We start from the raw sequence: 26,248 nt of genomic DNA on the forward strand, positions 1-26,248 counted from the left end.
CATCCAGCACCTTCCTGAGTACCTGCTACCTTTATGAGGTCGTCGGGCCACCTTGTGGGTGTCCTATGCTTCGCTTNCACATGTATTTTTTATTTTTAACAGAGAATACAGAAAGGTAAAAAACAAAATTAAGGAACATTCTTCATTTTCGGATAGTTTCCGTTTATTCTGTAACCTATTATTATTGGTACCGTTTGAAAGAGCTCGTGAAGCACTTACAGGAACAGTAACCAGTTTTTCGATATCGATTTCGGTATAGTTAAGAAATAATCAAGTGAGATCCCTTATCGTTTCCACTCTGTATAATGTTACATTACATTGTTAAAGTTTACATTTATATTTGTTGCAATTCACGAAGGCGAGTGAGCGCGTGGCTCGCCACTGTCAGTTGTTTTTCAAAGTTTTGATAGAAATTACACTAACGTTATGTGCATGTACGTACACGTACACACACAAGTAAAGCTCACTCGCCTTCATGAGTTGCAAGAACTATAATTGAGTCAGTGCCTGAGGTAGGTATGGAAGCGGCACGGGAGGGTGTTTTTGTGATGTCAAACGTCACGGGACTATTCCCACCTCTCGTTCCCACCACTGCAACTCCTGTGTAGCCAGGATCTACAGCTTGACCGCCATAAAAACCTAACCAATGAAGGTCAAGTCAAACGTCAGTGAGACTCAGATGTGCTTCAGACTTGCACTGTCACGTCATAAATGTCATGTCACCCCTCCCGTGCCGCTCCCATACCTCAGGGACTCAGGTGTTAGACCTATAATGTATACGATCCCAAATTATGCAGTGATCATGGTATAACTCCACTCGGCATGGGGCACACTGAAAACCAGCGTCGTGGCCTTCCTCACCGGGGGCCACACCATATTTTATGCTGAGTGGGGTCCCATTGCGATGGGCATCGCTGTGCGACAGGGTGGCACTGCTGTTTACTTTCTCTTCTATTGTCTGTTTTATGTCTTGCCTCTGTCTTGTTTGCTTTTTTTTATTTACCTCTTTTGTCTTTTGTGATGTCCATCCATGGCCATAAATGTTTCTTTCTTTCTTTCTTTCTTTAACTGGGTAACGAATAAATGAACTGAAATTATATTCAACTCACAAGGGATGTGTTTTCGTGGCGTTGTGTGAGCGTGGCGTTGTCTTCGTGGCTTTATGTCAGCGTGGCGTTATGTGATCGTGGCGTTGTGTGAGCGTGGCGTTGTCTTCGTGGCATTGTGTCAGCGTGGCGTTTTGTGATCGTGGCGTTGTGTCATCGTGGTGTTTCATACGATTCGACAGCCGAGGGCGGGGCGTAGAGTCGCGTAGCGCAAGGAGTCGGCTGTCAAATCGTATAGTAGTTGTCGTGAGAGTTAAATATTTGACAATTATAACAAAATAGTATAGTGTTACCAGTCTATTTAACAACATTCATCATATTCATCATCATTTCGGCCACAGGACGTCCACTGCTGAACATAGGCCTCCCCCAATGATTTCCATAATGACCGGTTAGTAGTAGCCTGCATCCAGCACCTTCCTGAGTACCTGCTACCTTTATGAGGTCGTCGGGCCACCTTGTGGGTGTCCTATGCTTCGCTTTCCGGTACATGGCTTCTTTATCATCATCATCATCATTTCAACTACAGGACGTCCACTGCTGAACATAGGCCTCCCCCAAAGATTTCCATGTTGTTCCCTTTATAATATTGGTGTAGAAATATCCCCAAAACCTTTCAGACATTCCAAAGCAACTATCTACTTACCTTTGTCTACTTCATTCGATTCGCTCTCCCTTTCTTCTTTGTTTTCTTCGTCTTCAATTGGTTTCGACTCATCTCTTGTCACTTTTGACACATGCTTGTCACAGCTGACAACACCCGTATCGACAGCTTTATCGTCTTCAGCTTCGTCGTTTCTGAAGGCTAAATTGATATTTCCACTGTCCTTTTCCACAATAGGTATAGACATTGTTCTGTAAAGAGAATGCTTGAGGTGTATTTGCTTGATAAAAGTCAGTTTTACAAAAGTTATATGGTGGGTCAGTTTTCCTAAAGATTCAAAAGCTACACAATTTCAAAGGGAAGTACCTAGTCAGTGAAACAGTTGTCATCATCATTCAGGTCATTTAGTCTCCACTGCAGGAGCACGACCCTCTCATTAACAGAGGCGAATGGAGGATCTGGCCTACACTCCCCACGCTGGCCAGACGGGTTAGGGAGGCCTGATGCTCGCATAATTCGTCCCGCACCTTTTACGACTAGAGAAAAGTGGGAGTCCTATTCTACTCTGACGAAACCACACGGCTAGAAGCCACGATAGCCGAACGGGGAAGGGGACGGACTGGCCGACTCGTGATCCGGGGAACGCGGGTTCGAATCCCGCCGCCGCTCGACTATTGTGGTGAGCCCACTCGTGACACAAGCATATTTAGCTTAGTAGGAGGGGCTAACGGGACTTACTAATCATCTTTTCTAAAAAAAAACACACATCTAAATAAAAATCAAACAGAGCAATAATGATGGACCGTTTCCATAAAAAATGCAGCAAATATTTTAATACTTACCTACTTTGTTTATATTAATCCGCAATTTCACTGTCACGGCGAATGATTAATGCCCCACAAAAGTTCGATTGTGACTGAATCGATTATAATAACTTGTTATTTGAAACATTCGAAGACAATACCCCTTGGTATTTCATAATGTAAACGTTTACGTTTAGGGCGCCTTCAAATTAGAGGTGAGGACGTTAAGTGGCACCGAAGTGGCACCAAAGTGGCACCAGAGGGCACCTGTCCACAGCTTTGTATACCTAATAAAACAAATAAAAAATGCTACCAGTAGTGGCACCGACGCGGCATCAAAGAGCATAGAGTTGTTGGTTAATAACTCTATGTCAAAGAGGCACCAAAGTGGTACCAGAGTGGCACCAAAGTGACACCAAATTAGCACCTGCACCTCAAGCACGAAAACCTTTCGACTTCGAATCGTTGTCGTTTAAAAAACTAAAACAACGCCCTTGTGAACGTGTCGTAAAGTGAACTGTATGAGAATGGTTGCACGAAACTTATTTTGACAATCAAAATATCGTTTAATTCGAAGGTTGAGAATCGAATTTTGTCAAATACGGAAACAATTCGAAGACGAAAGTTGTTCATGCTAGAGGTACTGTCCTGTTTTGTATACCTAATAAAATAAAATAAATAAAAAATTGCACCAGTGCCACTAGAGCGGCACCAACGCGGTAAAAAAGTATGTAGAACCAAAGTGGCACCAAAGTGGACGTGCCTGAGTGACTGAGTGGCACCATAGTAGCACAAATTCTTTCGTGTGATGTATTCGTCGTTAAAGAAAATGACCATTAAAACAAAAAGAAATAAAAATACTTACTTCAATTTAAATGTTACGTGTATGTGTAATATTAAAAAATACTATAAAACCAACATTTTTAACTTTACCGAAACATCTTTTCACTCGAACAAAGCATAGCCAAAAACCGGCCAAGTGCGTGTCGGACTCACGCACAAAGGGTTCCGTACCATTGATTTATGAAATTATTTTTTTTTTTAATTTAAGTTATTTGTAAGAAAGATTACGCGGTAATAAGCGGTTTACGATTTACGAGGTATTAAAAAAAACTACTTACTAGATCTCGTTCAAAACAATTTTCGTTGGTAGTTTTTATAGTAATGGTACATCATATGTTTTTTTTAGATTTTTCATTTTCTTATTTTAGAAGTAAGAGGGGGGGGGGACCAACTTTTTTCCACTTTGAAAGCGTCTGTCAGACCTCTCCATAGATACCTCACACGTATGTGTTTGATGAAAAAAAAATTTTTGAGTTTCAGTTCTAAGTATGGGGAGCCCCCAATATTTCTTATATTTTTTTTTATTTTTGCATCAAAATCTTAATGCGGTTCACAGAATACATCTACTTACCAAGTTTCAACAGTATAGCTCTTATAGTTTCGGAAAAAAATGGCTGTGACATACGGACGGACAGACGGACAGACAGACATGACGAATCTATAAGGGTTCCGTTTTTTTCCATTTGGCTACGGAACCCTAAAAATCACCATCATTATCACAATATAATATTACAACTTATTTAATAAAAAACACTTCGATTAACGAAAAAAACTGAACTTTGGTCTTTTCGTCGGTCGAAAGTCGGTTACTTCAACAAAAGGAGGTTCTAAATTCGGTTGGTATTTTTTTTTTACTAAAAATAATGAGGTATTTAAGTCACATTTATTTAATTGTCATCATCAGGTTTTGTCACCACGTATTCACAAACAATGCTTGCTTGAGCAGCAAATCGAACGCACAGCATTGAATAGAGCTCTTTGATTGGTTCGTGTGTCATCCTATGCGTCCACGCGCACTGTGAAACCTCATAGTAATTTTGTGAATACGGGCGTTTATGTGTACATTCGTATTTCCACATGTTATTTTCTTTTTATTATTATAAGAGGTCCTTTTACAATAATCCTAGAAGGACCTCTTTGCAAAAATGTCTCTATCTAAACGTATAAGCAATAAGAATGTACAATTAGTATTCATAAGGCACTGTCTAAGATCAGAAACCATAAGGTTATTATTAATTTGAAAAAAATCTAATGTTAGCGTGAAATAAGAACGCACAGCGACATCTAGCGGAGGCCTTTCAATAGTTTCACGTTGTAGCGAGAAGTCGCAAGACTCAAGAGATTATGTATAATCAAATATTAATAAACTGTGGAATAGTAACCAAAAGTGCCTTTTACTGTGATGCTTTATTTCATACTAGCTTTTGCCCGCGGCTTCGTCCGCGAGGAATTTTTCAGGTTTTTTATAAAACTCAGCAATAATGTGGCTTTCTATTGGTGAAAGGATTTTTAAAATCGTCAGTAGATCCCGAGAATATCCCTTACAATTTAACAAATATAGAATTACACAAACTTTACTTCTTCAAATAGTAGTAACAATGTTTTTTCTATACGCGGGCTACACGCATCACACAGTAAATACACTAACGCCCGTATTTACAAACATTACTATGAGGTCTCACAGTACGCGTGGACGCACAGCGTGACACACGAACCAATCACAAAGCTCTATTCAACGCTGTGCGTTCGATTTGCTGCTTCACTTAAGCAAGCATCGTTTGTGAATACGGGTGTAAGTATTCGCAAACGTCTTATGCCCGTTTTTACATCATCAATTCCTAATTTTTAAGTGACCCCTATGGTAACACAACAGGAATTTTGTTTTCATAGGGGTCACTTAAAAATTAGGGATTGATGATGTGAAAACGGACTTTAGAGAATTAAAATAACGTACGAGTACACGACATAAACAAAAATGTGCAACATATTTTTATCAATATTAATAAAAAAAGGCAGTTTTTCATGTAGATTAAGGAATATTATACTTTTAGAAAGTTCTCTGAAGTCCGCATGAGTTTTCAGTAAGTGTTCTTGTATCAGACTATTTTGAACTTATTTTGCCCTCGTCATCGCTGGCGTTAGGTATTTATGTATAATTTATAAGAGATCCTTTTACAATTCTTTTTTAAGGATCCCTTTACAAAAATTACAGTTATAGAGGTCAGTACGCCACGTCACGCCTAACGAGTCGCTAACACTTGTTATAAGGCACAATCTGACGTCGGAAACATTAAAGTTATTATTAATTTAGGAAAAAATACATGACATCGTGAACTAAGTCAGCACAGCGACATCTAGTGGAAGCGCTTGAAAACAGATTGTACGTTGTTGCGAGTTGACTTCGCTAGTCACCAGAGGTCGCGAGTCTCTGTACCTTTAAGGAGCAGTTACACTATGTGCGAAGTTGATCGGACACAAGCGCGAGCAGTACGGAAATATGGGCGACACACGGCGAAACGAACTGGAACTGTGTGTTTACACTATCTGAGTCGAACAACTTCGCGCATTGTGTAACTGCGCTATTACACGACAAGAATCGGTCTTAATGTGACGCCTCGTAAGTTAAATTAATACGGACGTATGTCTTGTCAAATAATAATCTTATTTCTTCTTTTCTTTCGCCATTTTCTTGTAAACCACTTCCCTGTATCTGTTGATGAAGTCGTACTCTTCCCTCTCTCTCTTCAAGTAAGAGTTAGTTATGAAGAAGTCAACGTATTCTTGGTAATCCTAAAAATAAATTATAATTCTCATTTTCGCACAAACAAAATGATTTCAAAAACGCATGAGCAGCGTGCTGCGTGACTCAAGCGAACGTCAGTCGTGCTAGCATTCGTCCGAGACAGTCCCAGATAACGCGTACGTGAGCGGTGTCTATGTGTGCGTAGTTCGAGCACGCTTAGTATGGAGTTTACCTTCTGTTATATTTTGTGACCACGGGCTGGAAGACGTAGCGTGGGCAGGCCTCCTACTAGGTGGACCGACGATCAGGTAAAGGTCACGGGAAGAGCCTGAATGCGGGCAGCGCAGGACCGTTTATTGTGGAAAACTTTGGGGGAGGCCTTTGTCCAGCAGTGGACGTCATTTGGCTGAAACGTACGAAGTACCTATAAAATTGCTTTGTGTGTTATTATGTGGATGTATTTACCTCTATAGTGACAGGTTCGATTCCCTCTTCAATCAACGGCTCCAAGAATTCTTCTGGAGATAGCGGAGTTATATGCAACCTGTAGAAAAATCATTTATTTTATAATCTGGGCTCAATTTATTGACATATTTTATAAATGGGATTGATAGTTTAGGTCATAATCTTGTTGTCAAACGTTATGATCCTTCCTAACTGATATTCTCTCTCTCTCTCCCTCACTATCTCTCTCTCCTATTAATACTTCTCCGTTGTAAAGTGCTAATTTAATTGATTTTGTACCTGAATCTAAAGGCTTACCCTGGGTTGCACTATCTAACTTTCTATACGTTGAAAGTCTTCCAAACTCCAAACAAAAGCACCAGTTAAAATTATACTTACGGTTAAAGTAATGCAATTCAGTCAATACAAAATCCAGAGGTTATTCAAGTACCTGACAATCCTAAGGGGGTTCATGATCTTATCATACAGCTCCGTGATGATCCCGAATCCATACCCTTGCATCAACTGCGCCAACGCCTGCACGCAGTAGTCGCGAGGCATGCTTCGGATGCTAGAACGATACAAAAGACCACCTGTGGTCTAGGCTTCTTCCTAATCTTTTGTCAACAACCCCCTTATGAAATCAAGCATAATTTTATGGACGCCCTTAACACGTTGAGTGCGAAACCAGTAGGCCTAAGATGCGCGCCGCGATAAGCGGTTATCACGCCATTTTATCGATTTTGTCCATACATTTTAACGTCGATAAAAGTTATCACGGCGCGCATCTTAGGCCTACAGGTCTATAGACCTTGTGTACGTCTCGCTTACCGTGCGGCTAAGAAAATTATAGTCTTCCTTGTCGTGCGAAAGGCATAACTTCAATTGGGTCCGGTGTAGGAAAGTGATGAATATATGTCTATGATGTATTCTTAACCCATTAACGCCCGCCGTACAATAAATAGTACACAAGTTTAAGTTACGATAAATCTGGTTTAGTGAGTATTTTTACCCTGGAAATAATTACAATCGGTAAACAAAGGTCTATGCATTATATCCTGAGATAAAACAGACCATAATTATACAATCTTAAGGGAGTATTTTGCGATTTCGTTTCAGTGATTTTTTCATGTCTTCTAGTGGGTAGGTACTTGATAATTTTTTATGCAAGGTTTAAGTTACACAAAATACCAAATAAGTTGTTTGTGTATTAGCTAACAACATATCCTAATAAAAAATACATAGAAAAGTTTATTTCATGGAAAGTTTTTCATGCTATAACTCCCAAAGTGATGCTGTACAAACTTTAGTACAATGGGCGCTTGACACGTTACGTAAAATAGTACAGTAACGACATTATTATTAGAGTGTTTACTTATTTCTTCATAGTTTTTATGTGTAATCATTGTTTTCTTTTTCCAATAACATGGCTCTTTATTTATGGGGTTACAGACAACAAAAAGAAACATTTTGTTTTCCCAATTACGACCTATTTGTCGACCTAAAGAGACTTAGTTACATAGTTTTTGGAACCACACGTGAAAACAGAACCAAAAGGTATCCTTTGATTACTTATAAAGATGTTCACAAAAAGCCTAGAGACAGATTCGACAAGGCAAACGTAATTTTATTAACATTGATTGAAAGATAATAATGTGGGTACCATTGAAACAAATGTTGACGCTTTAGAACCATTGGGAAAGGTCATTATATGGGGTCTCTTGATAAAAAAAAAGTAGAGTTAGGTACCACAGGGTGTCCAGCTCTAGTATAATAAGAAGATCAGTGGGTTAGATTAGATGACTAGTCTATAGAACTTTACCAAATTGAGGAAAAAGGAAAAAAAGCGGTGGATGGGTCTTGTTCGCTTATATGGTGGAAATGACAATTTCAAATGCATGCAGACTGCACTGCATAGTAAACCCATATAGTCGCTTAGATCAGCTAGCATTCCGCAAATATATAGTACGCACATATTTGACCTATAAAAGATAAATAAAAGTAGGTAGTCTTGCTCTAGTTGATGGAGAAGAAATATGAAATAATGGTTATAACCAAAATAAACCAGCAAACAAGCTGATTTGATAGCTTAAAATTACTGTGTGTTTCAATAGAGTCAAAACAGCTTATGGCAAGTGCCTGAAAACACTGTGCCAGGATGAAGAAGGCTTTACTCAATATGACTCATAAGCGCCCATTGTACTAAACTTAGTAAGTACACCCCTGAAAACCTAACTTCTGATTTTGATTTTGGTTTTCTTTGTGTTTAGTATTATTTCTGAAGTATTTTTATAAAGAAAATAAACATTGGCTATGGGAAATTGACCGTAGTTTTCATTTGGGCGTTAATGGGTTAAAATAGAATCCAATGATGTACCTACCTTAATACCAGGTTTTGAGACCTGGTACCGCACGGAAGTAATAAAATGTCTTCACAATGCGAAACCAGGTCGAAGCACCTTGTACCCTGCGCACCTGGTACCGCACCCCACGCTAGCTTCGTGCAGCCAGTGTTGCCTCGCATTCGTAAGAAACGCACATGTCGACATGGCGTCAAGAGAAACAAACAAAATCAAAACTGCAAATTGATTATAATTTAATTTGCTACACGATTTATTGCTAATTTAAATAATGTTTTTCGTGACAAACATTTGAAGTTGTAACTTTAACACGTTGAGTGCGAAACCAGGTCTATAGACCTTGTGTACGTCTCGCTTACCGTGCGGCTAAGAAAATTATAGTCTTCCTTGTCGTGCGAAAGGCATAACTTCAATTGGGTCCGGTGTAGGAAAGTGATGAATATATATCTATGATGTATTCTTAAAATAGAATCCAATGATGTACCTACCTTAATACCAGGTTTTTAGACCTGGTACCGCACGGAAGTAATAAAATGTCTTCACAATGCGAAACCAGGTCGAAGCACCTTGTACCCTGCGCACCTGGTACCGCACCCCACGCTAGCTTCGTGCAGCCAGTGTTGCCTCGCATTCGTAAGAAACGCACATGTCGACATGGCGTCAAGAGAAACAAACAAAATCAAAACTGCAAATTGATTATAATTTAATTTGCTACACGATTTATTGCTAATTTAAATAATGTTTTTCGTGACAAACATTTGAAGTTGTAACTAAATGTTATTAAATAATAATATGTTTTCTTTAAATATAGCTTATTTAAGTATTTATGCACGTATGTCTTATTTGTAAAATATTTAGACTAAATTATTAAAATATCTTTGTTACTTTTTTAAATTTTTATTAAAACTTAATTTAAACTATCGATATTTGTATTTCACATCCCTAGAATACCCACCAGACTTCCCTACTTCAGTGCGGCACAGGGTGCATAAGCCTTGTATTTTGAATATAGCTATAATTTTTATACTAAACAAGTTATTCACGAACGCCTTCAGGTGTATGTCAATAAATGCATTATTATTAATATTCAATGAAAAAAAACACAATATCTATTAACATGAAGCCAAAAATAAAATTAATATATCTTAAATATTACAAGGTCTTTAAGCCTTGTGCCGCCACAATGTAAGTTTTAATACCAGGTTTACTGACCTTGTACCGAAGGAATGGAAAGTATTAGAAAGTTACTGCCGCAGCAAAGGTGTTAATAAAACATCAGCAATAAATTTCTGTTTTTGCGAGACTTTTGGTGGCATTTATTTATGACTAGCGACCCCATTTTACACCCTCAGGGGTTCAATTTTGCAAAATCCCGTCTTAATGAGCACCTACGTTCTAAAAGGAACCCCCATGCAAACTACAAGTGCTAAGAGTCTCAAATTTTGCATAGGGGTTCCTTTTAGAACGTAGGTGGTCACTAAGACGGTATTTTGTAAAATTCGACCCCTAAGGGGGTAAAACGGGATCCACGCGTACGAAATCGCGGGCGGCCGCTGGTATACTATTAAAATTTAGTCTACATACCTTTGTAGTTTCTCATAGAAGAATCTCTGAACAGTTCCATAGTCAGTTCTAGGCACCAGGATCACCTCGTCGAACAGAGACACCAACGGCTTCGGCTGTGCCGAGAACGGGTCGGAACATGTTGCTAAAAATATCCAGATACAGTATCTAATTATTGCCAACCATACAGCTATAATGGTTCCCTGCGTGATCGAATCAGAAATGAGATCCGTAGGAGAACCAGGGGGACTGACATAGCCCGCAGAATCGTTAAAATCAAGTGGCAGTGGGTGGGGCACATAGCTCGTAGAGCTGATAGCCGCAGGGGCAGGAAAGTTCTTGAGTGGCGACTACGAGCCGGAAGACGTAGCGTGGGCAGGCCTCCCACTAGGTGGACCGACGATCTGGTGGGGGTCGCGGGAGGTGCCTGGATGCGAGCGGCGCAGGACCGGTCTTTGTGGAAATCTTCGGGGGAGGCCTTTGTCCAGCAGTGAACGTCTTTCGGCTGAAACGAACAGCTATAATGGATAGAGAAGCTATGGTAAGCAGAAGTCTTGCTCCATTTTGGAAAGAAAAACTAAAGTTCTCTGTAGCGTTCAAATATTATTAGTTCTGTCGTCTAAACATGCAGAGCTAAATCGCTTACAGAGCGTGTACAAAATGCAGTAGATACACGGGACTATTCCCACCTCTCGTTCCCACCGCTGCAATTCCTGTGCCAGGATCTACAGCTTGACCGCCTACAACCCAACCAGTGAAGGTCAAGTTTAACTGCATTGGACCCGCAACGAAATTAATCAGAAGAACATAGGAGGAGTTGGAAGTTGAGGTTCGACTTCCCTCCATATCAAAGGTTTCCACCAAAAGCGGAGGATGACCCTCTCTAATTTACCAGAAGTAACTGCATGAGGACCACCCTTTCTAATTTACCAGAGGCAAATGGAGGGTTTGGCCTACACTCCCCACATTGCACACCAATGGAATTTCGTTATCTACCTACGTTCTCGTCTCCACTCAGCTTCAATAAATAGAGTTGAATAGAGTGGAGAGGAGATATGTGGCGATACCATTTAAAATACGTCACTCTGAACAGCGATTACGTCATGAGCGATAAGTCCATAAAAATAATGAGAATTCTTTATCCCAAAAATATCGTTCGCGCTTAGGGTACATATATCTTTCGCGCTTGTGGATTCGCTCAAGTGTCTTTGGCGAAAGTCCTTGTGTGCTCAGAAAAAGAAGGCTCTACCTACTTAATATCTCCTCTCCGCTCCATTTTGGTGGAAATAATTACTTCTCCGCTATGCCGGTCAAGAAAGAACTCACCTATAAAAATGATTTTATCTTCGATCAGCATGGTCTTTAGCAACTTCGTCAATGCTGCTTTATATACTTTTGCATTCAGGTATTTATCTTCTGGTGGCACCTACAAAGGATATCGATGTGATTTAGGCATTTTATGACGGAAAGAAAGAAGACAATAATTTTGGTGACAATAGATGCGGTATAGGAGTGGCCGATTCGTGATCCGAGGATCGCTGGTTTGAACCCCGACGTCACTGGACTATTGTGGTGAAACCACATGTAACACAAGCATACTCGTGTTTAGGTTAAAGAGCCTACCAGTATTAGTAATTTAATTCTGCAATAGAAAGTTATGTGTTACCTACAAAGGCAACAGCTGTCACCGATTAAATGATCTACCAACATATTTCAAATCGCTCCGGCATCCGCTAAGTGTTTTCCAAAATTCACCCCTTATAGGGATGAAAGGGTTCAAAGTTTGTATTATGGAGAAACTAGGGATTGTGTTCCATCTACGTGAGCGAAGCGCAGGCAGAAAGCTAGTGGTTAGAAATAAGTAGTCAAAAATGCAACTTATATTCCAACAATTTGGTATTTTCCCAATTCACATTGCAAATTAAATGTTACCACGACGTAAAAATAACTGAAATTTGGCAATCTAAATAAACGTACAAATATTTGTGTCTCGTAACACTAAATTTTAATAATATTATCATTTCTTATAGACTAAGAGCTAGTGAACACTAGACCTACGTCATTTTATAAAAACTGAAAGTTTGTCAGCGTATGCTCCCAATATAGGTAAGAATGTTGATGCATCATCAACTTTGGGTTGTCGTGGGCAATGTGGGCAATAATTAGAAGTTGTTTCCTCATCAGTCAGACAGTTTTGACAGTTCCAACTCCTTGCCAGACAATCTTTTTAGGGTAGCTGCCAAAGCCACGATGACCCAAAGTTCTTGATGGACCAGAATTCTAACCTACCTATATTGGGAGCATACGGTGACAAACTTTCAGCTTTTATAAAATGACAAGCGGCCGATTTTGCAAAATCCCGCCTCAGTGAGGAGCGCCTACGTTCTAAAAGGAACTCCCATGCGAAATTTGAGACTCTTAGCACTTGTAGTTTCTGAGATTTCGTGATGAGTGAGTGAGTCAGTCAGTGACCTTTTGCTTTTATAGATATTGATGTAGGTCTGGCGTTCACTAGCTCTTAGTCTATAATGAAAACACACGTGACACCTCCACAAGGTTAAGACTCGAACCTTAATAAATGTTATTACAGTTAATACTTTCAACAAATATTGGAAAAGTCAACACACTTAGATGATACGACTATTTTTGGAGTTAAAATTAATTTGTTTGGCACTTCATTCATTCACTCAGTCAGTGCCTGACGTATGGGAGCGGGACACCCTGTTTTTGGAACGTCAAACCAGGGATGTTATGGGTATCCGTAACCGTAACCGAAACTTTCGGATATCCGAAATAAAAAAATACCCGAAACCGTAACCGATTCAAAAGTTTCGGAGAGTTTCGGATGTAGGCAGTTTAAATTGTTTTTTGTATAGCATTAAGTATTGTATAAAGGCATAACAGCCTGATTTACCTTTATAATGCCATCTAGTACCATTTTTTATTTTTTATTTACTTTTTATTCGATGTAAAGTGTGCGGCCATGTATGAACCGTGTTGGACAACTATTGCAAATTGCATTCTAAAGCACAGATATCCGTAACCGTAACCGAAACTTTCGGATATCCGAAACAAAAAAATATCCGTAACCGAAACCGGTATAATATTATTCCTATATCCGTAACCGTATCCATGACCGAAACTACATAATTATCCATAACATCCCTACGTCAAACGTCAGAGAGGCTTCAGATCTCCTTCAAAATTTTAAGCTTTGTCACGTCATAATATGTCAATGTCACCCCTCCCTTGCCGCTGCCATACTTCAGGTACTGACTGAGTTGAATGCTAGACCTTATAATATAATTTGTTTGACACATTATCATCACTTAAGATGCTAGTTACATTAGTGCCGTTTTGAGGGCGGTGCCTATGACGTCATGACCCCACCTCTCGTCATCACTGCAACTTGATTATTTAACCGCATTTAAAACCTCTTTCAACATCATCAGGTCATTTAGTCTCCACTGCAGGAGCACGACTCTCTAATTTACCAGAGGAGGCAGGCCGCTACCAATCCGGCAGCATGGAAAGCATTTTGGAAAAGCCTATGTTCAGCAGTGAACGTCCTATGGCTGAGATGATGATGATGATGACGAATGGAGGATTTGGAAAGAAAACGGGTCGGAACATGTTGCTAGAAACATCCAGATACAGTAATGTTTGCAACCATACAGCTATAACGGTTCCCTGCGTGATTGAATCAGAAATGAGGAGATCCGTAGGAGAACCAGAGGGACTGACATAGCCCGCAGAATCGCTAAAATCAAGTGGCAGTGGGCGGGGCACATAGCTCGTAGAGCTGATGGCCGCTGGGGCAGGAAAGTTCTTGAGTGGCGACCACGAGCCGGACGTAGCGTGGGCAGGCCTCCCACTAGGTGGACCAACGATCTGGTGAAGGTCGCGGGAGGTGCCTGGATGCGAGCGGCTTAGGACCGGTCTTGGTAGAAATCCATGGGGGAGGCCTTTGTCCAGCAGTGAACGTCTTTCGGCTGAAACTAACGATAGCGTTTAACTCAATCAGTGCCTGAGGCATGGTAGCGGCACGGGAGGAGTGACACTGACATATTATGACGTGATAGAGCATACAAATCTGAAGGAGATCTGAAGTCTCGCTGACGTTTGACGTCACAAAAACACCCTCACGTGCCGCTCCCATGTTTTAGGCACAACGATGCTTGCATAAGTGAAGCAGCAAATCGAACGCACAGCGTTGAATAGAGCTCAGTACCACTAGCACGAAAAACTTTCGAGTTCGAATCGTTTGCGTATTCGAATCGCCATCAAAAGATTTAGTACGAAAACTACAACAGCGCCCTTGTGAACGTGTCGTAAAGTGAACTTGTATGAGAAATGGTTGCACGAAACTTATTTTGAGAATCAAAATTGTCACGTTATCACGTTATAATATAAAATCTCAAGCAATATGAGGGTAAACTCACCTTTTTAGCGAAAACTCTTTCCACATTCCTCATGTATATGACAGCAGGTTGGAACACCTTTGCGATTTGAAAGACTTGGGTCAGGACCTTGGCTGGCTTCTCCAGGACAGCGCTGAACACCTCTGGAGTGATGTCGATCTTCACAGCTTCTGTAGAAAAATATTTAAGATGATGGCACTTTGTCTTAACAACTGTTAAAATAACCATAACGGGACTATTCCCACCTCTCGTTCCCACCGCTGCAACTCCTGTGTAGCCAGGATCTACAGCTTGACCGCTAATAAAAACCTAACCAGTGAAGGTCAAGTTTGTCCCGGGGGAAAGTTTAACTGTCATTAAACGCGACGAAATAATCAGAAGAACATAGGAGTTCGAAGTTGAAGTTCGACTTCCCTCCATTGCAAAATTACCTTAAGCAATAAGTCAGCTCTACGAGCTATCTGCCACTGCCACTTGGTTTTAGCAATTCTGCAAGCTAGGTATATCAATCACTTTAACCACGGGCTGGACGACGTAGTGTGAGCAGGTCCCCTTACTAGGTGGACCGACGATCTGGTGAAGGTCGCGGGAAGTACCTGGATGCGGGCAGCGCAGGACCTGTCGATAAGGAAGTCCTTGGAGAAGGCCTTTGTCTAGTAGTGGATATCATTTGACTGAAACGAAAAGTTGTGACCACGGGTCGGAAGTATCGGTAAACCCCCCAATAGATGGACCGATGATCTTGACGGGAAATGGGAAAGAATTCCACAATGACCGGTGCTGTGGAATTCTTGTTTTAGTTTTGATTTAGTTAACTCAAATTCAAATAGTTTATTCAGTACATAGGCTCTTTCCAGGGCACTTATACACGTCCCAAATATAGCTTGCCCGACCACCACTTCGGGACAACATATGGGTTGGTGCTGAGAAGTGGCGAAGAAACTCAATCACCTTTGTGTAAGCCCGGTCTGTGAGCACGTAGAATTTTGTCCAATGACCCCAAGTTATCCATCCTTATTGCTCGCGCGTAATTATATTGCTGTCGCGACTGTGCGACGGGCGCCCGCAGTGAGTGTGCGAGCGCGACAGCAACATAATTACGCGCGAGCGATAAGGATGGATAGCTTGGGGTTATTGGACAAAATTCTACGTGCTCGCAGACCAGACTATAGTTGAATATTAATGAACACTTACTCAGTTCCCCAGCTACCACATCAACCAGGAAGCTCTTCCCATTCCTGGGGGGTCCCATCAGCATGACGGCTTTGTTCCTGGTGGCGCCAGGGTCCATCCCGATCCCGTAGATGCAGGAGAGGGTGACGCGGTTCTTTATGTCCCCGTATCCTGGTGGGGGGAATCTGGGAGGAGGAAAAGAGGTGAAGATCGAAACTAGACGAACTAGACTGAATTTGTGGTATTCCAGTCACCCTTTTTAGCTAAGAGTTTGCTTGTGCTAAGCGTGAGTCCACCACAATAGACCAGCTCCGTAAGGTTCCTAACTAGTTGAAGGTCAGTCAGTGCCTGCGGTATGGGGGCGGCACGGGAGGAGCGAAGTTTACTTTTGTGACGTGACAGAAGATAATATAAACCTGAATTAGATCTGAAGTCTCGCTGACATTTAATTTTCACGTTACAAAAACTTCCCGTGCCGCTTCCATATCTCAGGCACTGGCTGAGTCAAGCGATAGACCTATACCTTTCAAATGGACACTCTAATGCTGATACCTTGGGCTATTTTGTCACTTACAATTTGTGAGTCCTGCGAATCAAACCCTGTACTATATAGTCCAACTATGTAACTCTAACCACTAGAGGAGATAATTACAGGCTAAAAAAAGGCTCCTAAAACTCCTCGAAAACTTACGTTGCATTGGGGTCCCGTATGTTGAGGTCGTAGGCAGCATAGTTGGTGTCACCGTACACATCCTTCATCTTGGCTGTAGGCTTGCTGATGATGCCTAGGTCGAAAACCTCCTGGAAAGGAAATAAATAGTTTCTAAGCAATGAGGTCCTCACTCCAAAACGATTTGTCCGAATATTGAAGGAGCGAAGTCATAGGTTGATGTCAAACAGTATGGTGATATTTGACCAGACTTGCCGCATCTATGAAATATTTTAAAAAGAAAAAGGACAGTTTCTAGCAATTTCCACTATAGGTACTCGTCGCATCTAATGCGAATAATTCCATGCTCTTGGTATTCAAGCTGTAGGTTGTCAGTGGCTACTTATGAGATTTTCATTAATTGAAACTAGAGGAAGCTAAGTTATTATCTCTATAATAATTAACATGCCTTGTATCCAGCATTATTATATTATGATAGATTTTATTATTATTAAGGTTTAGACTCACAAAATGCGGTGGTGGGAAGAGACAGAAATATTCAGTCACTAAGAGCAGGTACATACTCGTATATCGACAATAGACCTACCTCAAACTCCTTCAGCAGTGCGTTATCCACGACCAAGGGCTTGGGCACCGAAGGCTTCTTGGGCTTGGGCCTGGTCCTCATCTTAGGAAACTTCCAGCCCACCTCCTTGTACATTATTTGCTGCGCCTTGATCAGCAGCTTTAGGTCTATCCTAAAAAGTGTTAAAAGATCTTTTAAGCCTATAATCATCATCATCATTTCAGCCACAGGATTTCCACTGCTGAATAGGTATCCCCCAATAACTTCCACATCACCAAAAAAGTCCAGGTTTCGCTTATTTTGTGTGCAGAGGTATCACAATCTTCACTGGACCAACCCCCGGTTTCTAAATTAAGCTTGAGCTTGTCATTTTTTACTTAATTAAGAACTTTTGGGAGTATCCCATAACTCGCTACTGGGTCCTACAGTCACATAATATGAGTATGTTCACCATAATTGGTCTAGAAAACAATTTGCCATGGGCACAACTACGGGACTATTCCCACCGCTGCAACTCCTGTGTATCCAGGATCTAAAGCTTGACTGCCAATAAACCCAACCAGTGAAGGCCAAGTTTGTCCCGAAGGAAAGCTAAACTGTCACATGGGCACAGCTGACCCTACATACATACCTCATGAGCTCATCCACGTATTTCCTGGCATCCTTATGTAACTGACACATCAGTTCTTCCGTCAGCAGCCCGTGGATGTACCCGTAGACCACGTCAGCGCACGTGTCAGGTGGAAACCTGTCGTAGATGGACCAGGCCGCGCGGTAGTTTTGGAAAGCCTAAAAGATTTTGTAAATATGAATCGTCATCCATCATCATTTCAGCCACAGGATTTCCACTGCTGAACATAGACCTTCTCAAATCATTTCCAGATTGGCCGGGTAGAGGTTAAATTATAAGTCTAGTAGCGCATAGCTGTGTGCACGGGAGGGTGTTTTTATGACATCAAACGTCAGCGAGAGAGAACAGCGTTCAGATGTCCTTCAGACTATCCTCTTTATTAATAAAAAGTTACACCTAGGATGAACTCTGGATTACTAACACAATAAATGATTGTTTGATTTGATTTGGTTAAAATTGTTCAACTTGGGTGTAACTTTTATTAATAAGGGGGTATATGTATGCTCTGACGTCATAAGTCACGTCTTCGCATGCCGCTTCCGTGCCTCAGGCATTGACAAAGTCAAGCGCTAGACCTGTAATTCTTCATCTTCACCTCACCTATACCAACAAGTTAGTGGACTGACAATCTGGTGAAAGTCGCGGGAAGTGCCTGGACGCGGGCAGCGCAGGACCGGTCGTTGTTGAAATCATGGGGAGACATTTGTTCAGTGGACGTCATTTGGCTGAAATGAACGAATGAGGCGCTGGATGCAGGCCGCTACCAACCCGGCGATGTAGAAGTCATTGGGGGAGGATGTTCAGCAGTGGACGTCCTGTGGCTGAAATGATGCTGATGATGATCGAACGAACTCACCTCAAGCAAGCTCCCTTTCAGCTCTGATGTCTTGACTTCATATCCAGGATCGGACATGGGATTACATCGCAACTTCAACAGCTGTTCTGCTTCCTTCTTCGCCGCTTCTTTCGCCATCTCGGCTCTCATCAAAGCGTCTGCTTTCGCCTGCTGTTTCTCTTGTTTTAGCTGAAGAAGTACAGAGTGTTACAGAAGAATTAATTAGATTTAGCTTAGCAAGGGTTCACCCTCTAGATGACCTTGAACTTCTTTGAGGCCTACCACGTTTCCGTTCTGTGTCATCACAACATATACTGGCCATCTTTGTGTCTTGTGACATTGCCATATTTAACAAAATACCACACAACCTTGTCGAGTTGCCAATAAACAAATTTAAGATACAAATAAAAAATACCCTTATATGTCCAAAGGGTACTACAACGTTCGAAACTATATTGATGACAAGGATGCGTGGTCAGTTCAGTCTGTACATATTTGATGTACTCGAATTTGGTTATTCTTACCGTTAGATAATTCCTGGCAATTAGTGGTGACTGAGTTTGTTCCGGCGTTTCTTCTCAGCACTTGCCATATTATGTTTGTCTCGAAGCGCTGGTAGGGCCCAAAAGATAAGGAGACATGTAAAGTGCCCCATAAGGGCTACCTTTTATTTTTTTATTATTTTCTATAATAATATTTTGACGTTTATAAGTGCCACTTGTGGTCTAAACTGAATAAATACTTTTGATTTTGATTTTTGCGTTATTTCGGTTCGGACGTAAGCTTACCGAACTTACCACGTGGCTCCGTCTCAGGCTGCTCACCTTTCTAAGTAAATTAGACCTGTGAACCATGCTCACTTTCCCCTCATTCGAAAAAAAAAAAAGCTAATGCAGCATGCAGCTGAATCGATTAAACTATAGCTACGAGATCGCCTTGATGAAATCGCTCTCCAAATAGAAATATCCGTTTAAATATCCGTATAAATCCGTATAATTCGTATAAATCCGTTTCGAGAGCTACGATGCCACAGACAGACGTATGTGATACAATGTCAGATTAATTTTATAAAACCCATTTTGGTATGTGAATGGATAGCAAAGTACACCTTATCAAGAGTTCTTTCAAACCATTTCTTTCGTTTTCCCCTTGGTAGCAGCTAAGTACTTCTCATCTTCATCCTTCTTCTCCTGGATGGTCGGGTAGTCGCCCCTGATGACCATCATGGTGCCCCCTTCTACGTCATAAGGGAACTCCGGGAAGAATCCGTATCCGTAGTACCTGGAAATAACGACTATAATATTCACTCTCTCTGTCTTTCTATTTATCTCTTTCTTCAGCCGTTCCCACAAACCAAATGAAGTCCACTGTTGGACAAAGGCCTCCTCCAGGACCGTCCCCATCCAGTCCAGGTACTTGCCACTACCTTCACCAGATCGTCGGTCCACCTAGGGAGGCCTGCTCACATAAAAGAGGTTAACTAGGTATAATCATTTTTGAAATTAAATTTAATTTATACCTTAGAAACAATTATGATACATACCTTTAGTTTCTCCCAAATCACTGTAACAACAAAACAAGATAGATTTTAAGTCTTCTGGCCCGTGGTTGCCATTTGAGAACTTTTCTGCTCCAGCGGCCATCAGCTCTACGACCTATGTGACCTGCCTTAGGTTTAATATTTTTAAATGCTCTACTTCTCTGTCTCTACTTTATGGTACATACCATTCTCTAAACCAGACCCTGACTTGTTCCGTGATGTCATCGATCTGGTTCTCTTTCTTGAATACTAGCAGTCGGATCTTCTCTTTCTCCAGCTCCTTTAGGAATATCCCTTGTAGTTTCGTTCTTGTTTTGCGTCGTCTCTCGTAGATCTGGGTCGAAAATGGGAAAAAGCTTTAAAAAATAGCATCTACGTACCTATCTACTGCTCCCCGGTCAATAACTGCGCACTTAGCTGGAATACGACTCTCCTTCGCACTCACCCGCACACCTGCCCGCGTTCGCTCCGTCAGTACCAGATCGTCGGTATGACGTCACGGCAGCCAGGTACGCAGTAAACTCGATCAGGTTGTAAGTACTGGCCGTGTCACATATTATTTTTACTAAGGTATAGAGTGATTAGAACTTGGCTTTACATGCGTTCTAAAATTTTTTTCACAATGCGGACCATATGGGTATCTTGGCAACACTTTACATGAATACTTTTAGTGGGATTACGGGAGTATTCCCACCTCTCGTTCCCACCGCTGCCACTCCTGTGTACCCAGGATCTACAGCTTGACCGCCTACAACCCAACCAGTGAAGGTCAAGTTTGTTCCGGGGTCAACTGTCATTGGACCCGCAACGGTGGGATTTGGTGAGATTCTTTATTTATTACAAACTAGCTGACCCGGCGAACTTTGTTCCGCCTTAATACGGGATAAAAAGTATCCTATGTCCTTCTCCTGGCTCTAAACTACCTCCCTGACAATTTTCAGCTAAATCGGTTCAGCCGTTCTTGAGTTATAAGTGGAGTAACTAACACGACTTTCTTTTATATATATAATATAGTTATTATTACTTTATTGTTCTCTGTTTCAAAGTGCAAAGAATCCGCCCAAGGGTTGGGGATGAGTCCCAGCATCATATCCTTTCTTGTATCCACCACTCGCTGTCTCTTTACCTTCATAAATTCCCTGAAAAGAAAGTGATAGGAAGAACACAAGAAGACTCAACGTGATCAGTAGTATCTTGACATCCCATGTGCATTCCAGAAACATTTGTTTCCAAAAGTAAAGTTGGTTTTTAAAATAACCCTAAGTAGGAAATTATTGTTTCCCCATAGGATGAAATTCACCCCCTTTAACATTTTTACGCACTAAAAACAATCAAATTAATGGTCCCGAGTGAACAGTGATAGAATTTATACCAGGCCTGTTCATCTCCGCGAGTTTACATCAAAAACAAAACACGCACGATGGCCCACCTACAGGATACTATTCGACAAGGCCTTACATACGAGCGTACATTGACTCACGCACGCGTATTCTTGTGTATGATGGAAGAAAATAAAGAAAATGGTGTACTAAATATGTGCAGTAAAAACACAGAATGTACTTTTTTAAGTTGCCTCAAGACACTGAGAGGTAAATAAGTAGTTATTATTCATGATAATTCATGCTAAATCATGTATTTCCTCCGCCATTTTCCGCAGTTTGGCACCTCACGTCACATCATTTTACCGAAGTCAGCCCTATAGCTTCGGCGCAGTGCCGATCACTGACGTTTGTCAACAAAATGGTGCTTGACTCTTGAGACAGGCTAAATTACACCATATTGTTAATGACATTGAGCATACATTTTTTTAAATACCTTCGCGAAGTAAAACTTCTGTACGTAGTACTTATTATTATTCTGTGTTTATACTAATATTATAAAGCTGAAGAGTTTGTTTGTTTGTTTACTTGAACGCGCTAATCTCCAGAATTACTGGTCCGATTTGAAAAATTCTTTCAGTGTTAGATAGCCCATTTATCAAGGAAGGCTATAGGCTATACAACATCACGCTACGATCAATAGGAGCAGAGCAACAATGAAAAATGTTGCGAAAACGGGTTGTCACGCTTACGAAGTCGCGGGCACAGCTAGTGGATAATAAAACAGTATTTGTTATCTACTTATTTCCCTTATCTTATCTTTCTCTCTTTCCATCTCTTTTTTCTTACCTGTATATTTTCTGAATTAGTGTGGCAGCCTTGATTTTCATTTCCAATGGCGCCTCTTGAACTTTGTCCGCGAAATATGTTTTCCGTCTGTTACATTTCGATCTGTAGTCAGCAATGTACCATTGTCTGAAAGAAAATCATCATCATCATCATCATCAACAGAACGTACAGCTGGACAAAATCGCTGCCCGTATCCAAGTGCTTCCCGCAACCTTCACCAGATCGTCGGTCCAACAAGTAAAAGGCCTATACTATGGGCTGAGTGTGAGTTTTTGAACGTTTCCCGCTAGGGTCGCTGTACAATCCGTTATACATTTAATGTCATTTTTTGACGCACTCACTAGTGAGCGCGTTTGATGTAAACTCACACTAGCCCCTCAGAAACTCAAGTGCCCTTTATTCGGTAGACATTAACCGACAAGAAAAACAAAAGATTTAATATTTGAAACAAAATATTTCGATTACCTACCTGAATCTTTCATGGGCCTGTATTATGTTTGCCTGGATGTATTCTTCTGGTATCACCGTATGAACACTTTCCTCTGAAACTGATACACAAGAAATAAAATCTTCATTTATGGACACGTTATTAGTGACGCTTATGCTAACGTAAATAAATTCTGACAATAACAGTCTCTATACTTTTTAAGCTATATGTATATCTCTGAAAAATTTACGTTACGTCCTTCTGAAATCAGTAATATATCTGGTAGTTAGTATGCTGTAGTCGGTATGTTCTTTTCAATAATTTTCTAATATTATACAACGGCGTTAAGTTGCTTCATGCATTTATAGAGTCAATACTCCAATGAGTTTCTTTTAGTCTTATTTTGCCATAAAGATGGTTTCCATAGATACTTACCATCTTCTTCTTCTTCTGACGACTCTGATGCCGCTTCCTGCACATCTGTTTCTGAGAACATCCCACTCTTGGCTGCTTTTGATGGTTTTTCCTGAGGATTTTAATTATTATTTTATTGAATAGAAAGACTAGGTACCTATTGGTATGTCCTACCATTATTTCTATACTACGCTATCATTTTGCTTTGGTTATCATGATGATGCATGAGGTGAAATCCGGGATAAAATTATCCTGTTTTGCCAAAAACAATGTTGTTTTTAGGTTCAGTAACTTAATCGTAAAAGGGTCATAGGTACACGGACAGACTTGGTTTGCTCGGTAAATTAGACAGAGCCATGAACCTACAGTGAAGAGTCAGAGACTAAATTTTAATGACCTTACTGTGAATGTCATATTTTATTATAATTATGAAGGTGTAATATTTTATCAAACTAGGACTAGAAAAATAAAAACTTCGTGAATGTTACCTTTTTGGGAGGAGCGTTCTTTCTTTTGTAAGATTCAGCCCACATCTTTTGCAATAATTGCTCGGTGGATTCGTTTCGGCATTCCAGAGGGAAGTGGTATGGGATCACTATCTGGAATTGGAGGTACCTGACTTACTGAAGCGAAAAAGAGATGACAGTAGATTTTAAATGTTGTAAAGTGTGACGTATGAACAACTTCTTTGAACTTATTATTTTGAATGGAACGCGGGTTCGAATCCCACCGCCGGCGCCGCGCCGCTCGACTATTGTGGTGAGCCCACACGTAACACAAGCTTAAGGGTTAAGACCCGTGTCTTACTATTTTAGTCTTACAGGCAAAAAAATTTATTAGGTTTGAGTATCCGATACCTCAGTTAGACACGTCATCGGATGATTACCTGAATCTGATCCGGAGTCAGTCTGTACTGTATCAAGCCACTGTCTACATAGATGTAGTCGTTCACGATCAGATGGACTATCTCGTTGCGTAGCTCGTATAATCTGGAACCATTATCTAACTAAGTAAGAGTTCAAATTGGAAGTTATTAGACCATCGTTTCTACCAAAACACGACTAGTGCTGGATAAAGCCTCAAGGACTTCTAAAACTATCCTATTCTTCCGGTGGATGTAGTTGAAAGCGAGTCACTAAGGGACAAATAAGTATGCATATGTCAGGCCTCCCCAACCCGTCTGGCCAGCGTGGGGAGTGTAGGACAAAACCTCCATTTGCCTACTAAATTAGAGGGTCGTGCTCCTGCAAAACTAAAAGACCTGATGATGCTGCATGCTGGTGATGTCATTACCTCTTTAAAAGCACGCTGATGATCTGCAGCATATACGGCGCCCTCTGGAGGTGGACATTGTTCAGATACGAGTCGTACATTCGGTTGATGACGTCACAGTACTGCGCATAGTTGCGGCCTAGGACTTCGGCTGGGAGGTTCCTGTCTTTCAGACGGAGGCCTTTGGCTGCTTTCTCCTGGATTTGGAGGAAAAAGTACAGACAGTAGCAAGATTAAAGATCGTGTCATCCACGAAGACGCGCCTCACCGTTCTTCCGCTAATGTTTGAGTGTTATCAGTACACGCTAAATTATCCACGAGTGCACACGCACACTACAATAATGACGCTCGGATTGCTCGGATCAAACTCCCCGCACCCCGCGCTAACCTCGACCACGCGTCTTCGTAGATGACACGATCTAGGTATACTTATCTAATTCAACTGAATTTCTTCAGTTGATTTCGATTTGAATCTAAAATCTTAGACAGTAAGTTTACAGTGTGTTTTAAAAGTATCATTTGGTGGAAAGTAAATAATAATTTCTGTCACCTTTTGAAGACAAGACGGAAATCACAGGTAGATGTGTTTCAAAAGGTATTTCTTTGTTTCATATGTCTACTACTCGAGTTGTGCTATCTTCTTCTAACATTTTTAACTTCTCTGTCTATTATGAATGAATTTTGTTACATTACCCTTAGAAAAGCCAAAAATATTTCTCTCGAAAATATATTTTTCTAATGGGACTATTCCCACCGCTGCAACTCCTGTGAAGCCAGGATCTACACCTTGAACACCAATAAAAACCCAACCAGTGAAGGCCAAGTTTGCTTCGTCTATAACTTTGGCTTGATACTCTTTTTTGTCTCTTTCTCTTGTCAAGTATTTAGCAAGTTATTACGGTTAAAGACATTTTAAAGTTTCTCTTTCAAGCAAATCTTATTATCTATAAAGGCGAAAGGTCGCTGATTGACTGACTCACTCATCACGAAATCTCATAAACTACAAGTGCTAGGAGTCTCTTTGCATGGGGGTTCCTTTTATAACGTAGGTGCTCACTAAGACGGGATTTTGCAAAATTCAACTCCTAAGAAGGTAAAACGGGAACGTACAAAGTCGCGAGCGGCCGCTAGTTTCTTATATTAACATTTCTTCAGAAACTTACCTGTAAATCAATATCTTCATCTACCAACTCCTTAGCTTCATCTAGTAACGTCAGCCATTTCTTATGGGCATCGATTGTTAACGTCAAATTGGGTGGAATCTTTACAGGAGGCATATTGTCATCTCAAAAGTTCTTAGACTTATTAATATATTTCCTTCTTCTTCTTTTCTTCTCTCTATACAATCCAACCGTTATTGACTGACTATCAACACACAACTCAAAGTACAAAACGGATTGCGCTGAAAGGCACGCACAAGGCATCCGCTAAGAAAGGATTACCCACAATTCAAATCCTAAAGGGATGAAACGGGGGTCCAAAGTTTGTATGGAGAAATAAGAGTTTGTTCACGAGGGTGAAGGCGTAGGTGCCGTAGGTGTCAAGGTAGATGCTTAACTTAATAATCCAGAGTAAAGAGTGTCCCTTGATAAATATTTACTACAAGTTATAAAACAACTAGATTTGATGATGAAGTTTCATTTCTTCTTCTTTGGTGGTAGTTGAA

At 40.8% G+C, this 26,248-nt stretch overlaps 1 protein-coding gene across 1 annotated transcript; it reads right to left on the reverse strand.

Moving 5' to 3' along the window:
• Positions 1-5,296: 5,296 nt before the first annotated feature.
• On the reverse strand, positions 5,297-26,248 carry LOC114357590 (IQ and AAA domain-containing protein 1-like). Its single transcript, XM_028311293.1, has 21 exons — positions 25,746-26,248; positions 24,604-24,779; positions 24,197-24,299; positions 23,799-23,909; positions 23,332-23,422; positions 22,939-23,017; positions 22,470-22,595; positions 21,326-21,440; positions 20,487-20,635; positions 19,892-20,042; positions 18,783-18,950; positions 17,927-18,084; positions 17,317-17,467; positions 16,752-16,861; positions 16,082-16,245; positions 14,909-15,057; positions 11,793-11,892; positions 10,488-10,611; positions 6,995-7,114; positions 6,565-6,643; positions 5,297-6,146 (listed from the first exon to the last, which is right to left on the reverse strand). Exons 1-21 carry the CDS (start codon positions 25,857-25,859, stop codon positions 6,018-6,020), a joined length of 2,667 nt encoding a protein of 888 aa, XP_028167094.1. The 5' UTR covers positions 25,860-26,248; the 3' UTR covers positions 5,297-6,017.

The sequence above is a fragment of the Ostrinia furnacalis genome, unplaced genomic scaffold (genome assembly GCF_004193835.3).
Source record: "Ostrinia furnacalis isolate ACB-3 unplaced genomic scaffold, ASM419383v2 OfSCF3264, whole genome shotgun sequence".
Classification (NCBI taxonomy): Eukaryota; Metazoa; Arthropoda; class Insecta; order Lepidoptera; family Crambidae; genus Ostrinia; species Ostrinia furnacalis.